Consider the following 25,835-nt stretch of genomic DNA (forward strand, 5'->3'; position numbering starts at 1 on the left):
ACGCCAGCTTTTTTTTTCTTTTTTCTTTTTCGCGCGCCGTGAAGAGGTGAATAAAGTGAACGAATGGTAAATTCATAGATTTGATACGGCGCCCCCCCCCTTCTGCTCCACGGGGACGCAAAAGGTTCTTTACAATGACGCCTCAGAGTCACCCGCCCGCACACAGCCTCGCAAAGCTGCCGACCTGGAGCCGTTTGGTGGTGGTGGTGGTGGGGAGGGGGTGGTGTCTTACGTTTTTCCGCTCCTTCGCGTTAAGGCGCGGGAAAAAAATCGGAATCCGTCGGGGTTACATTTTTATTTCCCCTCGCCCGAGGTGCGATAAGGCCGAATCTGCCCGTCCCGCGCGCCCCGCCTCGACGCCGATCCGCCGTCTGAATGTAGCCGGACCTCGAAGGCGACCCGCCACGCCTGTCGTCGTGTGAGCCCGAGCGCCCTGCCTTAGCCCCCCGCCCTCACTCGCTCCCGCAGAGTCGCTTCAAGAAGAAAAAAAACAAAAAACGACTCCAATCACAAGTGCCGGAATGTCTCGCCAAGCCATGTCCGCCGCCGCCGTCGCCGCCGCCGCCGCGGTGGGATGTCTTAACTATCGTCGCGTTCTCATCCCGTCTGCGCGTGCCGCCGGCTGCGCCGCCCCGTGGCCCTGACCGCCGCCTCCGTTTCTCCACCTCGTCTTCTTTGCACCGGCTGCGTTGTCGATGTTTTTTTTTTTTTTTTTTTTTTCAGGGCTGACTGCTGAATTAAACCTTTAGTGTCGTAAATCACAGCCGACGCCCGCCCCCCACCGGACCGACCCACTACGATTACACACCACACTTAATAAATGTTTTCGTTTTTTTTGTTTTTTTTCTGTTGTTGTTGTTGTTGTTGTTGTTGTTTTTTTTCGCCCCCACCCCGCCCTCCCCGTGAACATATGCATCTTTCCAGTCTTTAGTTGCCCTGGGTAGATAGTGCAGGAGGCATCCAGTCGTGGTCTTTCGTGGTTGCCTCAACGGTGAACCCACAAACGTCTTTGGTTCGGCTACTTTGGCCCAGCTCGTCTTCAGTTGAATAAATGAATATTAAATAACGATCGGTAAATAATGTCATTGTTGCACTATCGCAATTGTTAAAAAATATGAACTCTCATGTATCATTGGTGCCTGACTGTAGCTACATTTTGCTTTTTCTGCCTTTCATTTTTAATCTGTGGATAAATTCGTATTTTAATTAAAAATTTAATCAGAAAACGGGACCGGGTGTTGTCTTTTGTTGCGGCCCGCGTGTGAAGTATCCAAAATTCCATGCGCTCACAGAGGAGAGGGCCCTCCACAGAGCTGAGGGGGCGTCCGGAATTGAACCAGAGACCTCTTGATCTGCAGTCAAATGCTCTACCACTGAGCTACACCCCCGGCTGCAGGTGGGAGCCATTGTCAGAGCCTCGTGGAAAGTGGGCGGAGCCTGGGCGTTTAGGCAACCTCCACGCGTCTGCGTGAGCCTGACGTGACGATGTGACGCTTGTTTGTTGACGCCGCAACAGCGCAGCCAATAAATCGTTAAACATAGTGAAAAGAACAAGGACGCGCTCCAATAAATCATTTTGCTCTAACCATGCCATGCGCGCGCGGTATACTATCAATTGTTTAGCCGTGAACTCTTTCTGTCCGTTTGAGGCCACCGTAGCTCACAGGGATGGGCGGGGTCTGGGGTCGTGGAGGCGGGGCCAGGTTTGACGCCAGGTGTAGTTCCTCTGGCTTCCTGTAGGGCGCCGACGTCGCTGGTTTCGCCTTTAAAATGGAAATGGGGAAAATGCAAATCAAATGTTTCATGCTGCTTGACGTTACGAGTTGAAAGTTAAGATAAGCAACCATAGCTCAAAGCGGTTCTAAAATATAATCGGTGCGCTGCGAAGATGATGCCGAGCCTGTTACCGTGTGTTACCCCACTGGTAATACGATTTTTTTCACTAAGGAAAGGTCATTTTTCATGTCAGATATTCATGGCATGTCCTTTTGACCGTTAATCGTTTTCATTTTTCACAGATTCACTTTTCACTTTTAAAACGTCCCTTCCAGTTCTCAGAGACCCAACTGCAACTCGATGTAAATCAGTTTCAGAGACTTTTTAACTAAATTGAATTCTTATCATCAAATTTCAGAAATGGCATTTTTTAATTTCTCATGTCAATGATGAAGAATATCATATAATATATATAATACACAAGAATATACATATTTCTATTGCTGATACAATAATTAAATTTAAATCAAAAAATGTAATTTTTGATATGGAAGAAAAAGGATTAAAAACACTGCGAGGAATGCTGGCCACGCGAAGTCAAGAGAGGAGCGCCCACAGGTTCCAGGGATTTACCGCCCCCTCGTGGTCAGTCGTCGACCTACATTGAGAAGTGTTCTCTTTCGACGTCTCCACATTCTGACCTCGTTCCACATTTTGTTTGTTGTCTTTCCACCTCCAGGTGCGGATGATTGACACTTTAGAAGCCAAAACCTCCCCCGTGCTGCTGCTGCTCGCTCTGCTTGTTTTGTCGGAACGTTTCCCATGAAGATGCGTCAGAGTTTCAGTCGTTTTTCGGGTCTCGCTGGTGATTGAACATTATTAAACATAAGAAAAAGTAAGAGAAACATGTATAAATAATAAATAAATAAATAATAAGTAAACACATCATCATCAATAATAATAATAATAATAATATATACATACATAAAAATAATAAATACATAAATAAACAACGTAATTAAACATAAACATCAGGTGCGACTGACATCATTATTCAGACAATATATTTGCTCAGAAATAAAAGTGAAATATTTGCATGAGACGCAGAGAATCTATGGGACTTTCCTTCTTTAATAGTGCGCGAGTTTCCCTTTCACTTTGCTGACCGGAAGTTGGAATCTCCCCCGTCATGTTCTGTGTGTGTGTGTGTGTGTGTGTGTGTGTGTGTGTGTTAAGGGTGGAAAGAGAAAGGGAGATATACAGTATAGTTCAAGTTCAAATTCAAGAGGTTATTTGTCACACACATATACTGTACATACGTACAGTATATGTACATACCTCATACATACCTCACAGATGTCACAAAGCTTCAATAGCTGAGGTGTGTGTGTGTGTGTGTGTGTGTGTGTGTGTGTGTGTGTGTGTGTGTGTGTGTGTGTGTGTGTATGTATGTGTGTGTGTGTGTGTGTGTGTGTGTGTGTGTGTGTGTGTGTGTGTGTGTGTGTGTGTGTGTGTGTGTGTGTGTGTGTGTGTCAATTGCATTATCCAAAGTGATATTAGAATCCCCTCCAATTATAAGAAAATCATTTGAGTACTTGGAAGGCCAAAGGAGAATTATGGGATGGAGACATATGATACTAGTTCATGTTCAGCAGATATCCCCAATAAATATATGTATAAAATATATTATTACAAAATAAATAAATATGCTGTGTATATTTATATATTGAACACACACGGTGTATATATATATATATATATATATATATATATATATATAGGATATGTTGAAGTGCAATGTTTACACATGTCTGCATATATTTAAATTGACATTAAACCGCTTTAAAGAAACAAATCCCTTTGAACCTAAATGAATTGAATTGAGAAAGAGACGAGGCGAGAAGACGGAGAATGGGGGAGGATGACGTAGTCTCCTCCTCCTCCTCCCCATGACGTCACCAGAGTAGGTGTTACGCCCCCCCCCCCCCCCCCCCCCGCACCGTTTTCTTTAAAACAAAACACCGAGAATTCAGGTCCGAGTCACTTTACCTGCTGTGGATCTGAGAGGACGATTCCGAGTGTGTCATTATAACTTTTAGTAAATCTGTCAAACTTTGACTTTCAGACAGGTAGATCGTCCTGATATATATATATAATATATTTATATATATTTATATATATTTGTATATACGTTGTATCGTTTTATATAAATATATTTTCACCATTCTCACCAGACCAGATGGGACTTCTTCTCACCAAACTGATGGCTGTGTTCGGAGACAAAGGTAAAAATAATAATAATTTTATTATTATGAATAATAATAATAATAATAATAATAATAATAATAATAATAATAATAATTATAATAATAATAATAATTATAATAATAATAATAATAATAATAATCACCATCATCATAATAATCCGTGTTGTTTTGTTGATCAGCCTTTGATCATTTCACTGGTTTCTCGCACTAGAAAAGCCTCTGAAACCTCCACCTCCTCGACCTCCTCCTCCTCCTCCTCCTCCTCCTCCTCCTCCTCCTCTACCTCCTTCTCCTCCTCCTCCACCTCCTCGGGCTGTTTTGGTTAAACCGCCTCCACCAGCTCTTCCTCATAGCTTGGATTTGTTCTTATCGCTCCACATTCCTCCGCAGCAGAGTTGACTTTACGTGACGTGGTCGGGTCCAACGTGTACAATGCAAGTAGAGCAGCTCTACGACGTTTTGGAGCTTACTTAAGTCGATTCCGTTAAGTCGATTCCGTTAAGTTTGATTCTACTCCAAAGGAAATACCTCCACCTTTCCCTCTACTACGTTTCAAAAATACTTAGAAAAGAATGAGGCACTGAATCTATCAAGGTGCTGATTTGGGATTTCTCACTCATGACTCATTGCGTCCATAGGCTCCTACGTCACTGTTTGCTTTATGCTATTTGATTGTGATCTCTGAGTAGGTACTACCTTTACTTGAAATACATTTAGCTCCTTTTTAGAGCAAGTATGGAATGCGCTTTTTACTGTAACTTTACTGTAAATAGAAAAGGTCCTTGTGGTGCTGTGTTTACTAGAGTCATTTTCTGTTGTACTTACTTATTACTTACTATTACTGATTACTATTATTACTTACTATTACTATTACTGATTACTATTATTACTTTCTTATTACTTACTATTACTCATTACTATTATTACTTACATGCTTATTACTTACTATTACTTATTACTTTTATTACTTACATACTTACTACTTACTATTACTATAACATTTACTATTATTACTTACTATTACTATTACTCATTACTATTATTACTTACTTACTTATTACTTTCTATTACTTATTACTATTATTGCTAACTTACTTATTTGTTACCTGCTTAAAACTACCTGCTTAAATGCTAAATTACCTGCTTCAATGTAACCTCTCATTTTCCCACAGATCACAAAGTCATAATAGTGGGTCTGGACAACGCTGGGAAGACAACCATCCTCTACCAGTTGTAAGTGATATGTCAAGCAAGAAATAGTGTCTTCCTTATTCTACTAAAAAAAAAAATATATATATATATATATACAGTATGTGTGTGTAAAAATGTTAACATATGATGATGCTGTGATACTTTTTAAGTTTGATTGTGTGTGTAATGTAACTTGACATTGTTTGTTGTTGTTGTTGTTGTTGTTGTTGTTGAACCGCTCAGCCTGACCAAGGAGACCGTCCAGACGTCTCCCACCATCGGCAGCAACGTGGAGGAGATCTCGGTTCGGAAAACCCGCTTCCTGGTCTGGGACATCGGGGGCCAGGAGAGCCTCAGGGCCACGTGGAACTCTTACTTCTGCAACACGGAGGTAAACACGTCTCACCCGCCTGGTCCTGACCCCCGGCACTCCGGTCGTCTTTTACTGTCTGTTGGCGATGACAAGGGTTCAGCACGCCTGCATTTAAATCTCATCAAACAAGCCCACGTCACTGCTCGGCCCAGTACACATCTTTTTTGTGAAATGGCTTGGAAGCAAATTGAAAGCGTACGTCACAGCCGCTTCCAAGAAAAATAAAATGCATTAAAAAAAAAAAAAAAAAAAGACCCAGCACACGTTGCCCCGGGAAGCCAGAAGCTGTAAACGACGCAGGACAGAAAGATGGACTTTTCCAAGGGTTTCAGTGTTTTATCTTTTACACTTTGTGTGTTATCATGTTGTTCTGTGGGAAAACACAGCTGCATCTCAACCGATGTAACATCCTGTCAAACTGATAGGATGTTACATAACCAGCTGTCCTGATGGGTATATTATATATAGAGAGCGAGAGTAGATAGACAGATAGATAGATACATAGATAGGTAGACAGACAGACAGACAGACAGACAGATAGATAGATAGACAGACAGACAGACAGACAGACAGACAGACAGACAGATAGATGGACAGATAGATAGATACATAGATAGGTAGACAGACAGACAGACAGACAGATAGATAGATAGATAGACAGACAGACAGACAGACAGACAGACAGATAGATAGACAGATAGATAGATAGATAGACAGACAGGTGGATAGACAGACAGATGGATAGACAGACAGGTAGATAGACAGATAGACAGACAGACAGACAGATGGATAGACAGACAGACGGATAGACAGACAGACAGACAGACAGACAGACAGACAGACAGATAGATAGATAGATAGATAGATAGATAGATAGATAGATAGATAGATAGACAGATAGATAGATAGATAGACAGACAGGTGGACAGACAGACAGACAGACAGACAGACAGACAGACAGACAGACAGACAGATAGATAGATAGATAGATAGATAGACAGATAGACAGATAGATAGATAGATAGATAGATAGATAGATAGATAGATAGATAGATAGATAGATAGACAGATAGACAGATAGATAGATAGATAGACAGATAGACAGATAGATAGATAGATAGATAGATAGATAGATAGATAGATAGATAATGGGCCATAATAATGAATGAGTTGTCATCATGTTGTCATCATGTTTTGGCAGTAAACAGCTGCTTAAACGTGTTTCCTGTTTCTCCTCAGATCGTCATCTTAGTTGTCGACAGCACCGACCGAGAGCGACTGAACGTGACGAAGGAGGAGCTGCACTGCATGCTGGCTCATGAGGTGAACGCAGCACGCATCCTCACAAAGCGGGAGCAGGAGGCAAACACACCGCTAAGTCCCCACAAAGCGGGAGAATGAAACCGTTCACAGGAAGCCGAATAAAAAGCTGAGCACGGTGACGGGGGGTAATTACCACAGAGGAATGTGTTTCCTGACTCGGGGCCGACACGCCCGTCGTCCTCCTGCAGCGTGCGCACTTCCAGCTGTGACCGTCACCAGTGTCGAAATTGTTTCCAGGTGACGCGGCGGCGGCGGCGGGTTTGCGACATCTTCCGCCCAACTGTCGACGACACCCCCTCCCTCCCCCGCCTCTGTGTGTGTGTGTTTTTTTTTTTATTTGTCGTTCTTTCTTTCCGTGCGTGCTCCTTCAGCTCGCGCCTCCCCATCATGCCGCTCTCCCTCCCCCTCCCCCGCAGGACCTGCACGAGGCGGCCGTCCTGGTGCTGGCCAACAAGCAGGACATGAAGGGCTCCATGACGGCGGCGGAGATCTCGCGGAGCCTGACGCTCGGCGCCATCACGGCCCGGCCCTGGCACGTCCAGGCCTGCTGCGCGCTCACGGGAGAGGGGTGAATAAAATAAATAAAATAAAGAAAAAATAAAACTCCTCGACATTCCGTTCCACGGGGTCGTGCAGAGGACGTACCACAACAAAGTTGTTGTGTTTTTTTTGATGGTGAACCCGAGATGTATTTATAGTTCAGTATTTAAAACATGTTTTTTTTTTTTGATTTTCTCATGTTAAAATTGGGGAATTAAGTTGGAAATTATAAATCGAGAAAACAAAAATTAAAAGTTTTAAAAGGGAAGTCATTTTTATTTATTGTCTTTTCTTCCACCCAGCTTTGGTTTCTTTTTGGATTTACAGATCAGAGGAAACGTCTCAAAAAGTACCGGTTAACGAATGCGTCTTCAGTGCTCACTCAGCGCTTATGTTCTGACGAGGAGGGATCCGGAAATGACTTATCCATTCGTTCTGTTACCGGTCCGGTCGCGTCTTTTCCCCCCTTTTGACTGTATTTGTCACTCCTCTGCCTGCAGCCTGCCTGCCAGTCTGGACTGGATGAGGTCGCGGGTGGTGGCGAATTGAAGGTCCCTTCAGACGGAACGAGGAACGAGGGAGAGGAGGAGCGAGGAGGAACGAGGAAGAGGAGGAGCGAGGAGGAACGAGGGAGAGGAGGAGCGAGGAGGAACGAGGAAGAGGATTGAGGAGGAAGGGGGGGGGACGGGGGCTCTGGGCCCGGACCTCAGAGCGACTCCATGAAAAGGGGGATCGGTCGGACCTTGTTCAGAGTGGGAAAATAGCATTGGCCTGGTTTCAAATGCTGCTCAACTTTGAGGTGCTACTACGCTCTGAACCCAGTGGGCGTGGCTTCCAGGATTCCCGGATCTACCTGCCTTTGTGTTAAGAGACAAAGAGGTGTGTGTGCGCGTGCGTGTTAGTGTGTGCGTGTGTGTGCGCGTGTGGTTTTATTTTGTCTTTGTATTTAAGCCGCCTGCAGTGACGCGGGCTTGCGTATTTTCTTCTACTGTGAAAGGAATCCAATTTAATTGTAAGACATGATTCTACAGCTAGACCCTAAAGCCTTAGTTGACTCGGGAGAAATTTGAGCACAAACGCTCGGGAAGTGAAGACGTGACGAGCAGAGGGCGCCGAGGACAACGCATGGGGAACGCGGGGAAGCACGTGACTATTTCGGTGACGCGTTTCGCCTCAGGACGGCGCCACTTCCTGCCGTGAGCCCCCGCAGTCTTTCTCCGCGCCGTAAACAGGAAGCGCGAAAGAAAACGCCATGGCAACCGACGATAAACAAGGCGGATTCTCGCCAACGCGGCGAGTTACAGCAGAGGGGATGGCGGAGGGGGCAAGTGGGGTACATGACTTGTGCCACTATTTGTCCGAAAAAGGGAGGGAAGTGACTTATCAAATGCACCGCAGCTGGGGGGAGCGACCCGGAAAAACACTGACTAAATATCCGAAATGCAGGGATACATAAATACCGGAGGCGGCCTTTAAAATAACCACGTGCAGAGATTTAGTCATAACCTTAAATGAGTGCAGGAAAAAAATCTGCAGGTCTTGTTTGGTTGTGTCAAAGGGCTCCTGCCACAGCGTCTGATAAGATTTAAACAATAAGAATAAAAGAGTAGTAGTGAGCCTGGAGCTGCACGGCCTGTTTTTTTTTAAATATTATTATTATTATTATTTTTTTTTTTCAGAATTGCCGCATGGTATTCAGCGAATCTCTGCTTTTCAACTTTCCTAAGACTTACACTTTATATCAAAAAATGGTGAAAATCTGTGAAACTATATATCAAACACTACAGTGTTTACATTGGCATAACATTTAATGTGCAATAGGCAGCGTGCTGCTAAAGTAGTAAAATAAGGATTATTAAGCCATCAGGGTTAGTTTTTTTTTTTACATGTCAATATTTATAAAAAAGTACTGTTCCTCTCCTCCCACCTTGTATATTGTTTTAAATATAAGTTGTATTTTGTGGTAAAGCTGGGTCAAAGCCCTGCTGTACCAAATGCTTCTAAATGAATTGAAGAATAAAAGCAATCAAATAATAAATGAGTTGAAATGCAATTTAAAGTTATTCGAACACGTCAAGGAAGAAAAAATGACAAAAACGATCGATCGAGAATTGGGTTTAGTTCTTACAATCGATTACACAAACATGAAAAGGAAAAGATGTCACACTATCAGGGGGCATCCGGATTTGAACCGGAGACCTCTTGATCTGCAGTCAAATGCTCTACCACTGAGCTATACCCCCAGATGAGAAAACCAGAAATAATATGCTTCTTATATGTAATTACATATGACATATAATGACAATAACCTTTACTCAAGTTTTACACAAATCAGATCTCGGAATTTATAGAGAAGATACGGAGGAAAGGACACACAGAGCCTGGAGCCTGGAGCCTGGAGCCCGCAGCGCGGCCGTTTCATGCTGCGTTCCACTGAACTCGGAAATCGGTAATTCCGAAACGGCACCTCGGCTGTCCCGACTTCCGCTCTACATGTGTCCCATTGGCTGTCCATGGGAAAAATGGACGCCAACACTAAATATGTATCTAATCGGCAACGGTCTGCAAGCATCAAAACGTACGTTAACAAAGGACTAAAATGGCCGTTAATTGCCTTTTCCAAACAACGGTAAATGATTTTCCGAGTTTCGACCTAGTGGGAATGCAGCATGCGCGGCCCGACGCAGTGTACTGACGTCATGAGTAGGACAGTTGAGTATTATATTCTTATTTTACCATTTGTTACAGCTGCACCACCCGCTGGAAGATATCCTTCTAGCATGTAGTCGTATATGCATACCTAAAGATTTGTTGTGCATTTGGCCAACAGTTGATTGCCCACAACCCATCCAAAAAAAAGTCAAGATTAAAGGGCCTTAAATACTGTCTATAAATGCATTTTCAATGTGGTCCATTTCACATTAGTTCTGTGATGAAATCAGAAGATGCACAGAAAACCTTTTGCAGTCGAGGGAGGTAAACAGAATTCCCGCTTGTTTTATTCCCGTTTTCTCCCCCCCCCCCCCCCCCCCAGACTTTTATTTCGGGACAGGATTGGACAATTTGGTGACTCCCAATTCAATATTACGCTTCACAACCAACATCACGATACACAGGCTCCAATTCCGTTTCATGTCTATCAGAACATTTTATTCCATGCTTTTCCAGGCTGTCAATACAATGCCAAAACAAATCCCAAAGTACTGCAAATTACAATGAAAATCCATTATCTTAAACTTGTCCGGTCTTGAGCAGCACAGGAAACACGGTTTGATAGACACCGAACCCAAAAGTACATACATGGGCCTGTAACCCCCCTCCTCCCCCTTCCATAATTCTGCTCAGGAAGTGCATCGCTATCAACATTTTAATAATTAAATATATTCTTTTCTATAACATAATGTCAGTGTGAGTAAATGCCCTTTATCACTTCTGAATTACTTGCCCGGGCCAATTCCGACCTGACGTCAACACCTCCTAATAACCATAACAGTAGAAAAAGGTTTCAGGGGGAAAAAAAAATAAAAAATAGAATATAACTGTGAAAACAGCAAAAGGGAGAAAATGCATCAGAACGTTAAACTCTCGTCGCAGATCGGCTTCAACCGAAACCCGATCGGCAATCCAAACTGTCACCTTTTACCGTCACCACCGCCGAGGGGGAGGAACAAAATGAGAAGGTCCTTGGAAGAGGCGCCAGAGCGAGGACTACCCGGCCCGATTTGGGGAGATCTGGAAAACGACGACTATGTGCCGACCAACGCACGTCACGTCAGCGTGCAGGACTCGCACCTCCTTCCTTGGCCTCTGCGGTGCACCCGTCTGGTGACCTTTCCCGGGGTCTCCGTTACAGCCCCCCCCCCCCTCCTCCCCGACGACAACCACGGCATGATACTACCAGACACAAGCACAAGGCGTGGACTCCTCAACGGCGTCTTCATTCAGAACGTGGCAAAAAAACAAACGGACGTAACGGCAACGACGGTGAAAACGGACAACTTCTAACCCGGATTTCTCCCATTTCGCCTCAGGTCCGTCGTTCCCCTCACTTCCGGTGGTGAAGGAAGGGGGGGGGGGGGAGCGGCGCGTGGTGCGCGGCTTCGGTCGGCACCCTGCTCCGTGGTGAAACCGGTTTTCGTGGCGCCATCGAAACGAAGAGCGCCAGGACAACGAGGAAACCATGAGAGAGTTGGCCAGACTGCTTAGGGAGCCGGTGACCGGGACCTGGCCCTCTGCCAGACCCACTTCACGTCAAGGGGTGTCACTAAGGCCGTCAAAATGGCTGCTTCAAACAAGGTTGGATTCTTAGGGTGTGAAATTAAAAGAGAGTCCCTGTCATAGAAAGATGCAATGGGCTCTGTGGAGAAGTCGAGGCATAGGAAAGCATTTTATTCCGCGAGTTGACCTTGGAATTACGGAACCTTGTGTTTTTTGTGTTTGCAAACTCTGATTTGGGAACAGCACCTCTGAACAGCGGCTGGTTTCCTGTCAAGGCTGACACGCGGACACGGGACAGAATGCGAGCGCGCCGGGGCGAGCGGCTGATGGTGTTTTTATTTTTTCCCCTCAAACCAGATCAACGTCGTCAAAGCGCTGCGCTCGGCTGCTCCCGCACGCACGCGACGACCTCCCGCGGCTCTAACTCAGCCGGCGTTGCCAAAAAAATTAAAAATAAAAAACGAAAAACAAACACCACCGAGCCTCCCCGCTACGCCCACCGCAAAAAAAAATTGAAATAAAACAAGATCCCGTGGTTTCAGGCCGGGCGCCCGAACCTTCGCCCGTAGGCCGGGGTTCGATTGAAGCGTCCCTCCCTGGGGTGGGGTGGGGTGCAGGGGGGTGGGGTGGAGGGAGGGTGGGGGTCAGGGCTGAGAGCTGCCCTGACTGTCTGGATCCGTCTCTGAGGAGCTGGTGTCCGAGTCCGAGCCCTCGTTCTGGTCCTCCTCCGCCGGGCTCTTCTCCCGTATCCTGCGCTGCGTGGCGCCGAGGCGAGCCAGGAGGCCCTGGTAGTCGAACCGCCCACGCTTCTCCCCAAATGGGTCCTGGTGGAGGGGAGGGGGGGAGGGGGTAGAGAGATGGAAGAGTAAGAGCGTCATTGCCGCCTTGGGTCGCACGTCACGATGAATCCACCCAACAAAAAGGCTCATGGGGGGGGTTTTCTGATTGACTTATCCAGTCACCTCCTTCCGTCCATGGCCTCGTGACGTTTTAATTTACAATTATACATGATTGCCTCTTTACAAGGAGGATAATCACCATCAACGAGACAACGTGTGACTGAAAAAAACTGTACAAAATAGCAACAAAAGTTATGACATCTGGTGACACAAACTACATTACACATCAATTTTGCTTATTGATTTTTCGGTTGGTAAGTAAGTTAAGAAAGTCAGCTAAGAAGGGAAATCAATGTCCATCAATGGCCAGATACTCACCGTCATGTTCTGCCCCTGCATGTGAAGCCGCTCTTTGCAGACCCCTTCATAGAAATCGTAGTACTCCAGGAAGGACTTTTCCATCACACTCCTAGAGAGAGAGAGAGAGAGAGAGACAGAGAGAGAGACAGAGAGAGAGACAGAGAGAGAGACAGAGAGAGACAGTGAGCGTTAGGGGGCGATCAAGCTCAAACTCCCCTTTGACTTGCAAAGCACTTTGAGCCTTTAACTTTGACGCAATGTCTAAATCCAGTCCAGTCCAGTCCTAAACGCAAATCCACCCAGGACAACTTAGTACAGGTAAAATTTGGCGAACTGCTCTTTTGAGGTACGACAAGGAAACATTTTCCCACATTTAGGGTCTACCAGTACACATGGCTTACTGCAGGTGGAGGAGAGTCAACGCTAAACCAGAAACACTGATGCTTCACAGAGGAGTAAGATCTGAGCTGGGGAGGAGTTACAAACACGGCGTGAAAAGGGCAAATTATGAATTCTGAAAAATGTGCAGCAGTGATGTGGCTCTGAGCAACTGGGTGACAAATGTCTGTTTTTAGGAACCTCCTGCTTGTCTAGCTATTTCCAGAACTTACATTATAGAAATGTTGAAGCCGAAATTGAGCAATATTTCTGATTAAATTATTCTGCTAAATACGGCTGATCTGCCGGTGAATCACCCCGAGAGTCGGTAGACGCAAAACCATCTCTTGGAACGGAGCACGATTTGTCTTTTTTTAGTGGAATCGCATCATCCGTCTCAATAAGAAGAGCCGACTCTCAGACCTCCCAAGAATTTCTTTCAACTATGAAATTGTATGAAATATTTTGTTTATGTCGATTCCACCACTAAAAAAATATCATTTATAATGATTCAACCTGAACGGACTCAAAGTCATTCCTCGAGAAACTAAGTGTTTTTCCTCACAAATCGAGGCTCGATATTCTAACAATGGCATCGCCGTCGGTGCATAAAAAAAAAGAAAAAAAAAAAGTCTGTTTTAATCGAAAATCGAACGGAAAGCTTAAAATCCAAAGTCTAAATCGAATCGCGACACCCCCTAAAGTGACCCCGCGGGAAGACGGTCGCCGTGGTTACGATGCTAATGAGCGTATCCCTCACCACAGAGCCTCCGGACAGGGGATCTTCCCCTCCAGCATGTCGCACACTGCCACGCGCATGGTCTCGTGGCGGATGCACTCGTTGTAGTTCTTGCTGTCCCCCGGGTGGCGCTCCTGAGGCAGGGACACGGAGAGCAAGGTTGTCGTGTGTAAACTACTGGATGAACACCTGACCACACCCACCAGCGGTGCGCGGTGCGCCGTACCTGCTCGAAGCCCGGCTCGTTGTGGTAGGGGTTCTCCGTCATCAGGGACTGGATGGAGATGAGGACAGATGAAATACTCTGAGCTGGACTCCACGCCGGCCCCGTCCACGTGCTGTACGCGCACACAAATACAAACTGACGTTTTAGAAACGACAAAAACACACCGAAAAGCATTTACTCCACCGCGTTCCGGGCACTTCAGCCCCATCATGGCGTCTGCACTAGCAACGACAACGGGAGCCCTGGAGGAGGCCCCCGACTCACCCCAGGATGCTGAGGCAGACCTTGCCGTTGCGGTAGAAGTTTGGGTTGAAGCGGACAGTGTTCTGCCCCGTGGTGATGAGCTTGACCCGCGGGGGGTGGATGGGGTAGTCCGGGGGGCAGCGGAACAGGAAGAGGAAGAAGCCGCCTTCGTACGGGGTGTCGAAGGGGCCCGTGATCAGGGCGTGGATCTGGGTAGAGCATTAAAAAAAAAAAAAAAATATATATATATATATATATATATATATATATATATATATATATATATATATATATATATATATATAAAAAGTAGAGTAAGGAAGGACAGTGAACTGTAGAGCTCTACAATTTGGAGAGGAAATCTGAAATGTACTTCACTGTTATTTATTACACTACACTAGTAATGACCGGGAAAACGGGGAGCCGATTGTAATTGCTTGAATTCCTAATATTTTTTTTCCTCCTGTGATTTCACCAGTAACTCATCCTGACATTAGTAACGCATTGTCCATTTGGCCACACACACAGTCCAGGCGTAGCCAGGCCCAAAACAACGGTGCTGATTGGCCGGGGGGCGCTATAACATGCACTTCTGGGTCAAAGGCTCATTGCTGCCGCCAGAAGTGAAACATCAAAAAGTGAAAAGTGAAACATTCAAAAGTCTAATTCCGAATGACACGACATTCGCGGGGCAGGTCCCCGGGACACGCATCAACATAGTTTGAGAAACGCTAAGGGAGTGGTCAGAAATGGGAAAGATTAGGTAATGAATTAAAAAAAAAAAAAGAAAATTGTGCAAAAAAATAGTTTGGGGCCGTTGCAAACATTTTCAAAGCGGTTTGATATAAAGCCAAACCCCTGGCTACTGAATTTTACCATTTTAACTTTTTCTAGGTGCCACACTTGACTCAGCAGCCGCTCCAGAGTCGGTAAACAACCACAATATTATGTTTATCATGTTGTAATATCGCCTATCGCTAATGCAATACAAGCTGGATTTCAGTGCCGTGACGGTGTCGGCACAGTTTGCCGATGTAGGCTACTTTTTAAATGTCACCAGAACGTCCCGTAATGACAAATGCAGGTTGCCCGTTTGCATAAAATCAAACCGGTTTAGCCTCGTACACCGGACCGGCAAAACCGGAAATCGACCCGACTCCGGCACGAGCGTTCAATCAGCTGTAAAAACCACGACACGGTAATAAATCCACTTGAAATGTGTCAGGAGAGCCGCAAACACGATGGGAAACCTGTCTCCTACCGACCGCTAAGTGCCGTGCTGACATCTTGATGTTTGAAGATAACTGCTAATAAAATATACGCGCGCGCGGTGTGAAGGGCTCGCAAAGTGATCCGGCTGCTCACAGAAGGCTCGCAGACGCCGGCGAGACATCAAGCAGGTGTAATATCTGGTCATGTCGGGGTCGAGTCGGGAATCAGGCAGCGAGGGTCGAAAAGGAGAGACGGAAGTGCACGGAGCAGCCGCCAGAAACACACGGCAATACCTATTTTACTTTTCTTCTCTGGGTTTTTATTATGTTTCTTAATTCAATTCTGCTTTTATTGATTTTTTTCACAATGACCAATAATCTGATTTAAAAAAAATATATATTATAATCCAGCCCCGTGCATGGTATCGTGTCATCTCCGCTGTCACTTCTTGCGCCTGTTTTCCTGACACCCGACAGGACTGGTCGGGGATTCCTCCCGGTGAAAGACCCTGTAATGTGTGACCCCCCCCCCCTTGTCGCCGATCGGTCCTGTAGCGTGGAAAACCACAAGGACCTCAAGCCTCCCAATCTCAAGACAGAAAGCTGTGTCGTGTGAACCGTGCAGCCATCTGACGTCTTTCAAAGTGGTGTCGTGTCGTGTGTCCGTGACATGAGGTGGGTTGCTGCATCCAGGTGTTGCAGATGTGGAGCGGCACTGTGCACAAACGTCGCTTCTTTAGTTCATTCCTTGTCATTCGGTGGAACCCGGTGCGTTGCTGCCGTGCAGTTATATTGAGGGGTCCAGCGCACAGGGCTGGAACCCTGTTTTTGTCCAGATTTTTATTATTATCAATCTTCTTGGCATTTTTTTTTATTTTTTATTTTTTTCGGGCTAAAAGTATCGTAAATGAACATTGACTGACGTTAGCGCACGGTGATTGGTCCAAACATAAGTACACGTGATTGGTCTAACACATGAGCCTATGAAGCTAGCAGTGTGTGTCGACATAAAACCACATTTGTATCGTATACATATGTTAGCGTTTCAAGGAACCACGGAAACCTGTATTATGTACCTTACATGACTAAACTGAATGAGGCCAAATGGTACTGTACGACGCTGTGGTCAAATCCTGGTGAAAACTGAACCAAATTCAAAAAACAAAATGGTGGCGATTAAAAGTTACACGATTGCAATAGTGCCACCAAACGATGCCAGATTTCTCACAGTGCCTCAGATTCATACCTTGCACATATATACCAAGTTGGATGATGATAGCCCAATGCGTTGATGAGTTGTGGCAGATTATGTCAAACAGACATTATTTGTAAACTTTGAAAATGTATTGTGGCCAAACAATGGGGTGTGGCAAATGGCCACTGAAATAAATTGGATTCAGGGCAGCCCAGACATGCTGTGGTCCAAGTTTGATACACATCTGGACCACATCTGTAGGAGGGGTTAGGGAAAAAAATGCTTTGGATGGAAAACCTACCACGGCGCAACATAGGCGTAGACTCGCCACGACCCGAGGAATGTATTGGTGCCAGAATTTTGTTCCTACGTCCAGAAGTTATAAAGACATGAAATTGGTGGTTATAGCCCCAACATCTGGCCGTTGAATCCCTTTCTTTTTTATGTTTCCTAGTTCGGTGTCCATGGGTTTGAGAGCGCCAAGCACTTTCAGCCGGAGAATAATATGAAGAATCTGCACAAAAACAATAGGGTTCCCCGCACTTCGACCGCGTATTAATCAGTTTCCACCGTTTGAAAATGGATGAGATTGGAGATGGCAACGGGATGAGCAGAGATACCGAGGCAAAGTGACGCGGAGAGAGAGAGAGGGAGAGAGGAGAGGGGGGAGGTGAGGGGAGGTGAAGGAGGACAGAAAATAAACAAGGAACTGGAGAAAGAGAAGTAGGGCAAGGGATTGAGGACAGAAAGGAGAGAGAAAGAGAGAGAGGAGAGAGAGAGAGATGTTGGGATGGATGGATGGATGGAGGAGGGGTGTGCGTTTTCTGGGAAGGAGGTTAGGAAAGAAAGATTCACAATTGTTCCAAGCAGAAGGGGCTGGGTATTACACTGCTTTAAACTTAAATGCACCCCAGTCCAGCATAATATAAACTATTTTTGCAAAATATATACTCAACCCATTTATTCTTCATAAATGAAGGTTTGTTTTCTTTTTTGGGGGCAAATTGACACTGAATAGATTGACTAGCTATTGTTTTAAAACTGAGGTATTGAACAACACTGTATGTCTCAGTAATCAACATTATGTCATATTTGTTCGATAATATAAAACTATGACATTTCGGTTCCCAGCGCTGCCATGGATTTGAGGAGAAATGGGGTGGGGTGGTGGGGTTAACGGATCACCTTGGTCATGTCCTGAGGGTCAGGGACGACAAACATTCCCGGTGGAGGCTCTTTGTAGATGGACATGATATCCCTGAGGTGGGAGGGAGAAAAAAACGATCATTTAGAAACTGAAAAGTTATTATCAAATTACCGGTCAAACTCCATGTTTACGGCTTTTCTTTTATGACATAACTGCGTTTGGAAGTCCTAGATGTTTTTCCATAAAGTTAACGAGTCACAAAGACATTGAGAAAGGCGGCGCGCACACACACTTATTTGGGGTCTATTTCTTCCCCAAACTTCCCTCTTTGCCAAAGTTCCTGGATGCGGCTCAAGGGTCATGGGGACTTTCAGTTGGAAATCAAACTCCTAAAACCTTTCACTTTCGTTTCCCTCTCCACGTTTTCCGGCTTTCTTGGCTCCAACTTACGTCAGAATCCAAATTAAAGTGTTGGGTCTTACCTCTTGATCCTCAGAATGCACTGCTGGGAAGCCTTCTCGTTGTCCCAGTCGGTGCTCAGGGTCGGGTCCCAGGAGGTGGCGTGGATCTGGGACAGGAGGCTGGCCCCGGCCACCCCGCCGACACCCCCGGCCGGGGCGATGCTGTTCCCCAGCGGGACCGGGCCGGCCGTCACGGTCGACGTGGGGGCGGCCGCGGCGTGCGGAGGGGAGGCCGGGCCGGGGCTGGCGGAGGAAGCGGCGCCGCCGCTCGCCGAGTATCCCCCGGGCGGCGCGCCGGTCAGAGCGGGCAGCGGCGGAGCTCCATTCCCCGGGCCGGGAAACCCCGCACCGGGGGCGCCCGACCCGCTCGACTCGCCCTCGAATTCGTCCGCCATGGGGTCCACAAGCAAGAAAGCGTCTCGAATCGCGGTTAGTTGGAGCGAGCTGGTCGCGGCATCGACCCTCCCGTTACACGGTGCTGAGACTGCCGGGCAGCGGGGCCGGGGAGCGGGCAAGAGCGGAGGCCACACGCAGCGAGCCAGGCGTTCCTCCCCACGACATGACGGCTAGTTCCCTTTAGCTCCCGCCCCTCTCTCTCCCCCTCTCTCTCTCCCTCCCTCTCTCCGCGGGCCTGGAATGGACGCGGACACCGGCGGGCGGTTCTCCCCCCGAACAGTTGCACAAGAGACGCGGAGAGCCGGAGCGTCGCCGCGCGCCGCAGCAGGAAGTTTGGAAAGTGATTTAATAACCTGCGTCCGGGGCACTTCCTCTTTGACTCGCGCGCTCTCCAGCGCCCCCGCGCGGCGGCCCGGGGGGACGGCGCGTGGCGTGTCCGGTCCCCCGGTGTGACGTCACTCACCGACGTCACACAAGATGTAAACAGTGTCGTCGCCCCCCCCCCCCCCCATTTTTTTTTTTTTTTTTTAAAGAGTTGAGCGCGCGCGCACGCCTCCCCGTCACTCGTAACGGCGCAATCGACAGCACGTCCTGGCCGAACAGCTGAGTTTCCAGACCCAGAGTAACTTACCGCTCTGCTGCAGCCCAACGGGTCAAACGTTTGGGCCTTGAAAAAAAAAAAAATGGTTAAAACCTTTTTTTTTTTTTTAGCCGAAAACAGGTTGCACGCCCGAAGCGTAATGCGCAGATCGCCAATATCGTGAGTTCCGCCGCGTTTGGAAAATGAGCTTCAACACGTTTTGAGGCAAAGGAAAGCGAGACGCTGCAGCAGCGGTGTTGAATTCAGAGCTTGTGCTATGAACCGTTGTAAACATTTTACTGAGGATAGAAGAACGGAGCTCTGTCCTTTACCAGGTTGTAGTAAAGAGGTTTATATCGTTTCTTCTGGACGGGCGGCGTGCGCAGAAGGTGGCTGTCCACAGCAGACGCCGGCAACTTAACGCTGCATTACGTCATCCACACATTTTATCCCCCACCCCAGTGCGTAACATACACAAACCTCAGAGAACCTGAAGGAAATCTCTGATCTTAAGGGTCCTTGAGAGCGCCTGTCACCGGCAGCTGATTGATTTGAGACGGGCACAAACTGTTGAGAGCACATCAGGCTGGTTTGACGTTATCTTACGCCTCCTTAATTCTCAGTGTAAATGTGTCATCACTGCTATGCTACATCCTATATTGTGTGTACACCACCCTGAGGGAAAGTCTTTTTGCAGTATCCCTGCCATAAATGACAATAAAGACAGACTAAGTTATCCCAACCATTTATTCAGGACAGATTTCATTTGAACTGCAGTGTGGTGTTACATAAAACGTTTGAAAACCCGAAAATAAAGAGCAGAGGAACAAAAAAGGAGAAAAAAAAAAATAAAGTAGGACTGAACACTCCCTTATCCTCAGGTGTGTAGGCGTTTTTTTTTTTTTTTTAATTTCGTCGTTTTTTTTCTGTTGATTGGAATGACCCGTCGGCTCCTTCCGGGTTCAGAACCCCGCTCCGGAAGGAAGGGGAGGGGGATGGAGGGAGGAGGTGGAGGTACGCTGCCAGGCTTACATGGCAAACAGGATGAGGAACGCCACCATCAGACAGAAGAGACCCATGGCCTCAGACAGGGCGAACCCCAGGATGGCGTAAGAGAAGAGCTGCTGCTTCAGGGAGGGGTTCCTGCCAGGACACAGACCACAGGTTGGCAACACAATCTCACGGAGAAAACCACAGAATATGTTTACAAACTGTACGGGGAGAATATTTGCTTCAGCTGATGGGAATTACTTGTTTGCAAATCCTACTGATAGAATCTTTAAAGGAAATTTCCCCCTAAAATCCAACCAGCCTCCCGGCCCTCGTTCGTTACCTGGCATAGCCGATGATGAGGCTCCCAAAAACGGTTCCAATTCCCGCCCCTGATCCCGCAACGCCGACTGTAGCAGCACCGGCGCCGATGAACTTGGCCGCGGTGTCGATGTCCCGGGAGACGGCGCTGGTCTGAAAGGAGCGGCTCAGAACTGCGGACTGGCCGAGCGGCACCAGGGCCTGGGGAGGAAGCAGGGATGGAATGGTGTCACTGATACTGTGGGAGGTCGATCTCTCCATTTCGAGGCTCGGTCCGGTTCTGCACCGGACCTCGGCGAGGTCCTCAGGGATCAGGGGACGAAACGACCCCTAGGAAACTCCCGTTTGCGGAAGGTCTGTGTAAAGGAACTGGAACCAGGTGTGTGGGAGTCGACCCAACAGGAAGGTGGCAGAAGCAGGACATTTCTGAGGTATGATTTGGGGTAGTAGCACTGATGTTCCTTTACCCAGAACCCCCCGCTCATTGGCAGTTAACCGAAGAGACGGCATCTCATCTTTATTAGTTTTGCCCAGTACCATGTTCTTTGGCAACCACGTTCACCTGATGTACAAAGTATTCATCCTGCAGCCCAGTGTGCGGCAGTCAGCCGAAGCTACTCTCTCAAATCCATATCAATTTAAAAGATCTAAGTTTGCCTTTAACAGATGATGCGCAGCCTCGGGCTAGATATCACATCCACTTACCTTTTGATCTCTGAGGAGGCAAAAAAATGTTAAGGGGTGGGTTGTGTAGCTGTGGCGCTCTATACACAGTACCATATACTGTACTGGGATTAAAGTGCTTGTGGAGCCGTTTATGCGTTCTGCCCAAATGAAAAACAGTTTGTCTATAGGGCTCAGCGCCGCACGAAGGCTGAACGATATGGCGAAAAAGAATGACATCACAATGTTTATTACTGATCAACGTCGATAATTATCACAGTCATTTAATAATAATCAATTTACAGTTCTAAGTGTATTCTCATGGCTTTACATTAAACACTGAATAAATAAAATAGGTAAACAACAGTGCGGTGTGGGGATGGTGTGGTTTGAGCAGCCACACCTGACCTGGGTCTAGGTAATTGGTGGACCCAGGAGCAGAGTGGCTGCATACCTGTTGCTCGTTGGTTGGTCCAACAAGCAGCAGGTAAAACACACACACACACACACACACACACACACACACACACACGAGAGGAGCGTCATGACACGTGTTTATCTGCTCCTGGGCTTATTCAACTTGCCCACTCTCTAAAATACACTGTCCCCCCCGTCATCTGTGTCTCTGTTCCGGAGGTCCCCGGAAACGGCACTTGGGTGGCGCGTGGTAGGCGAAACTGCCACAAAGAGGTGCGATTATATGCGGGGACATTTTGAGCGGACCAGGGGCTGCTCTCCAACCGCGTCACACTAGATGTCACTGATGATGTCACGGATTCTTTCTTTAATCGGTCTGCTTTTTTGGGGATGAGGGGGCCACGCCAGGCTCGGGCTGCAAGGAGGGCGAGTTCAAGCTGGTATGTGAGGAAGACCCCGCCGCGACAGTTCCGGGCGGTGGGGCCATCCCCACTGCCCGGCCGGAGAGCACCGCGGCCGGGGAGACAGCGGCGGAAGCCCCTGGCCCACCTGGAGTCCAACACTGGTCAGACTTCATGTTTGATAATATGTGCATAACAGATCGGCGCAACGACACGATGGGATTCAGACATGGCCCCTGGAGAAGTGTGCTTTAGTTCAACTAATTAAAACATGTTTGTTTCGCTGTTGTATGATTGGCTGTTTGTGTCGTGTCTTTGAAGGTAGAAAACTTGACTCAAAAAGCTATCGAAAATAACTCTTAATTATCATAGTTATCGTCGAGTTGGTGTCTGTGACTCTCCTTGAACTGGTAACTTTCCTGCTGCACTGTCTCAAAGTGGCAATCATTCAGTCCAGCTGGTGAATTAGTTCAGAAACACCCCACAAAGGCAGTGACAGCATTTCTCTACTGTAAGAACTAGATGCGTTCATATTTCAGGTAAACGGATGACCAACAACTCCCTTTGATGCAATGGGCACAAGAAAGACGCTGTTTTGATGTGGAGCTTTAAAACATTAGGACTTTGGGAACCCAAACCTCGATCAGACCGCAGAGGAGGGACTGAGGTAAATAAAGAGCTGGGCCCGGGCGTGAACAAGGCACGTCACGTTTATCGGGACGCAAGACCCAGGAACATATCGCCATGTTAAAATGTGACCCAGAGAGACCGAAGCAGGGCGGAGACGATGGGTCTCAGCCACGAAACCTGTGTGATCTCAGATTTAATAGTTGCGCAATTATGCACGTTTCCAAGAACATAATGGAAGTTATATTTAAGATAAACGCTTAACTGGCATGGCTACTTGGAATGTCTTATTAAATTGTCACAATGGCCGCCACTATTATAGCAGGCTGCAATGGATCTGTAAATTAATAACCGCAATCTGACAGTTGTGACATCACAAGGAGTGGATTCTTTTGCGGCGCCGACTGGGCAAAACCTCTAATTTGCAAACCTCCATCGGCAAGATTTTTGCACTGCAGATGAGAGGACAAAATTGGGCGCCTGATTATTATTTTCTGCCTGTCGTTTGTGGGACCTGTAGTGAGCTAGAAATGAGTGTGAAAATGGTAAACATTTGAAATGTGTTCTTATACCCGACAGCAATGGTGAACTTCCACTTTGTTGAACACGCCACTGACAGAGCTTGTTTTTGGGTAATGTAGTACATGTGTATGTGACCATCTTGTTTGTTCCGTCCTTTTGTAGGTATGTTCAGCACGTTTGTCACTGCTGCAGACAAATCACAATAAGAGCCAAGATTCACCTGCTGCTCCAATGAAGCCTCGGGTCTGTTGAAGAGGGAGACGGAGACTGGCCGTGCGAGGAGTCTGGACCCTCCACGAAGCTGCAGACAGAAAGTGAACATTAGCAGGGAATAGAGACTGGCTTAAAAGAGAAAAGCTGTTTAGGTTAATTAATAAAGTGTTAGAAATGGGGCTCAAATATCAGTCTGTTATAGCGTAAGAATAGTGAGGGTCAACATTTTTCTTCCATTTTAGAATCACGTAACTCTCCAACAAGAACGATATAGCCGTAATGTCTGAAGTAAATTTAAGAGAGCAAATTTGTCAATGTGGCCTCAATGTCTGGGTATTAATAATACAAGCTGGATCAAAAGTTCGAAGTTGTCAAACCTCCCGAACCTACAACTGCAGTTTAGCGCCGGTTGCTAGATGAGAGGGCTGCACTGTGCCCTCACTGTCAAGCTGGAAAGCCCATTTCAATAATTGTCATGTAGTGGGGTTGCAATAGTTCCAATTAGTTGGGACTTCCTCGTACGTACCACAGCAGGGGAAGTGACAAACTTGGCGCAGGCGTACATGGCTGGAACCTGAGACACAAGAGAGTTGGCATTTTAAGCATTTCATCGCGCTAGTCAGCGAGCAGGTGCAGGTTCATTGTGTCGATGAGCGACGCGAGGACCGGCGACGTTTAGATGATGGACAGCTGTTACCGGCAACGCAGGGGAAGCCGGTTAGTGAATGGTCAATAGTTTGAATGGATTTTAACATGCAAAACACTTATGCAGACCAGGCTTTTAGTTACGATACAAACATTCTGGTATGGCAAATTGGGATAAGTGATCACATCAACCTAAGACGCAACCCTCTTACATGTAGGAACATTGAAAATAAAAGAAAATCTGAATTGGTGTTTAATTTAAGTCCAAGTTTAAATGATCTGTGCAGGCTTGGTAAGCTCTATTCTACAGGGCCATGCCCGCTCCACCAGGGTCAACGGCAGTGCAATCACCCAGTTTAGGACTTTTTTTCTTTTTAAAAGGGTAATCCAATTGTGTCGACCGGAGAGGATCTCCTCCTGCAGGGGTTCGATCAGAGTGCGAAACCCACACAGTCTGGACGGATGAGTGACACTTCGGATCAGCTAAACCCTGAAGGACACGCCGCTTTGACAACGGGTTTAAAACCCTCCGCACTAAAAATAAAACGTCCCCACAAACGGACGCCCGCTTGTGTTAAAAACCAGCCGCCGCTGCGGAGAGGCTGCTGGGAACGCGCCCGCCCGGGAAAGGGACGGGGCTCCCGGCGCTCCGGGCTAGGCTGCTAAGCTAAGTAAGCGCCACCTGAAGGTCACAAACGACCCGGAGACCGGCAGACGGGCCCAGACCCCCGCCTCCGTCTGAAATGCGTGAATAACGGCGTAAACGACGAGTCGCCGCCGCCGTCCTGCGGGACCGGCGCCCCCGAGGCCCCACCCCCCCGCCGGGAGGACGGCCGGGATCAGAAGGCCCAGAAATAAGACAGCCAGTCAGACATTTTGGATCCAAGTGTCACCGCAGCCCTGGCGGCGAGGAGCCCGGCCCGCGCTCCACGCATTCGCCGCGGAGGGTCCGAGCGGCGTTGAGACCGCGACGCGGCCACTCCGTGTGCGCCAGACGCACCGCGGGTTCCTCCGCGCGACACGCATTCACAGACGGGTCCTCCCGGCGGGGGCGTCGCGCCATTGAACGGCCGCCCGAGACATCCAGGGCTAGCATCTCCAGTTAGCATTAGCCGTGCAGCAATCCCGCAGTGCGCAAATTAAAAGGCTTGGACGCCGGACGTCGAGCGACCGCGGACGCGAGAGACGCGGAGGGGTTCATCGGATTAAACGCTCGAATGTACCGATTTGTTCTGTTTCTCGGAGGGTCCGGAGGGAGCTGCTCTAGCGCACAGCGTCAGGCAATGGATGTAGGACGGCAGCGCCCGTCACCTTGTCATTTATAAGCTCAGGCGCTACGTCCTCAACGCGCATTGGTCGGGGGGAAACCTCCCGCGGCGTCGATTGGTCCGTCCGCAAGTCGCTCCGCCGATCCCGCCCCGTCGCACCGGGCTGCGTTGCGCCGCAGCGGCTGTGGTTGGCCGCTCCGCGCGCGGGGGCGGGTCCCAGTGAGGTTTCATTAATCTGATTGGACAATATTGCCGGGAACGCGCGTTGAGCCAGAAGTGCCCTTACAAAGCACATCCAGTGTCCTCTGTGTCGATTGGCTGTCCTGCAGGAAGTCCCGCCTTCTTTCAGGCGACGTCGGTCTGGT

At 47.6% G+C, this 25,835-nt stretch overlaps 3 protein-coding genes across 5 annotated transcripts; 1 reads left to right on the plus strand and 2 right to left on the minus strand.

The window, feature by feature from the left end:
- Window positions 1–3,782: 3,782 nt before the first annotated feature.
- arl5c (ADP-ribosylation factor-like 5C) lies at window positions 3,783–9,378 on the plus strand. 3 transcript variants are annotated; one of them, XM_080009455.1, is made up of 7 exons: window positions 3,783–3,845; window positions 3,951–4,001; window positions 5,156–5,216; window positions 5,418–5,565; window positions 6,787–6,870; window positions 7,242–7,438; window positions 7,911–9,378. In XM_080009455.1, exons 2-7 carry the CDS (start codon window positions 3,956–3,958, stop codon window positions 7,957–7,959), a joined length of 585 nt encoding a protein of 194 aa, XP_079865581.1. In that variant the 5' UTR covers window positions 3,783–3,845; window positions 3,951–3,955; the 3' UTR covers window positions 7,960–9,378. The 3 variants fall into 3 exon arrangements, with proteins under 3 accessions (XP_079865581.1, XP_079865580.1, XP_079865582.1); XM_080009454.1 differs by having other exon boundaries at window positions 3,798–4,001; XM_080009456.1 differs by having other exon boundaries at window positions 3,798–4,001; window positions 7,287–7,438.
- A 1,155-nt stretch (window positions 9,379–10,533) lies between these two features.
- Window positions 10,534–19,140, minus strand: ube2z (ubiquitin-conjugating enzyme E2Z). Its single transcript, XM_080009447.1, has 7 exons — window positions 18,449–19,140; window positions 18,005–18,077; window positions 14,435–14,622; window positions 14,171–14,282; window positions 13,966–14,078; window positions 12,846–12,936; window positions 10,534–12,452 (listed from the first exon to the last, which is right to left on the minus strand). Exons 1-7 carry the CDS (start codon window positions 18,820–18,822, stop codon window positions 12,273–12,275), a joined length of 1,131 nt encoding a protein of 376 aa, XP_079865573.1. The 5' UTR covers window positions 18,823–19,140; the 3' UTR covers window positions 10,534–12,272.
- A 992-nt stretch (window positions 19,141–20,132) lies between these two features.
- Window positions 20,133–25,538, minus strand: atp5mc1 (ATP synthase membrane subunit c locus 1). Its single transcript, XM_080009458.1, has 5 exons — window positions 25,426–25,538; window positions 24,084–24,131; window positions 23,565–23,645; window positions 20,737–20,915; window positions 20,133–20,546 (listed from the first exon to the last, which is right to left on the minus strand). Exons 2-5 carry the CDS (start codon window positions 24,120–24,122, stop codon window positions 20,432–20,434), a joined length of 414 nt encoding a protein of 137 aa, XP_079865584.1. The 5' UTR covers window positions 24,123–24,131; window positions 25,426–25,538; the 3' UTR covers window positions 20,133–20,431.
- Between the last annotated feature and the right edge of the window lie 297 nt (window positions 25,539–25,835).

This window comes from Zeus faber (assembly GCF_960531495.2).
Source record: "Zeus faber genome assembly, chromosome: 11".
Taxonomy (NCBI): Eukaryota; Metazoa; Chordata; class Actinopteri; order Zeiformes; family Zeidae; genus Zeus; species Zeus faber.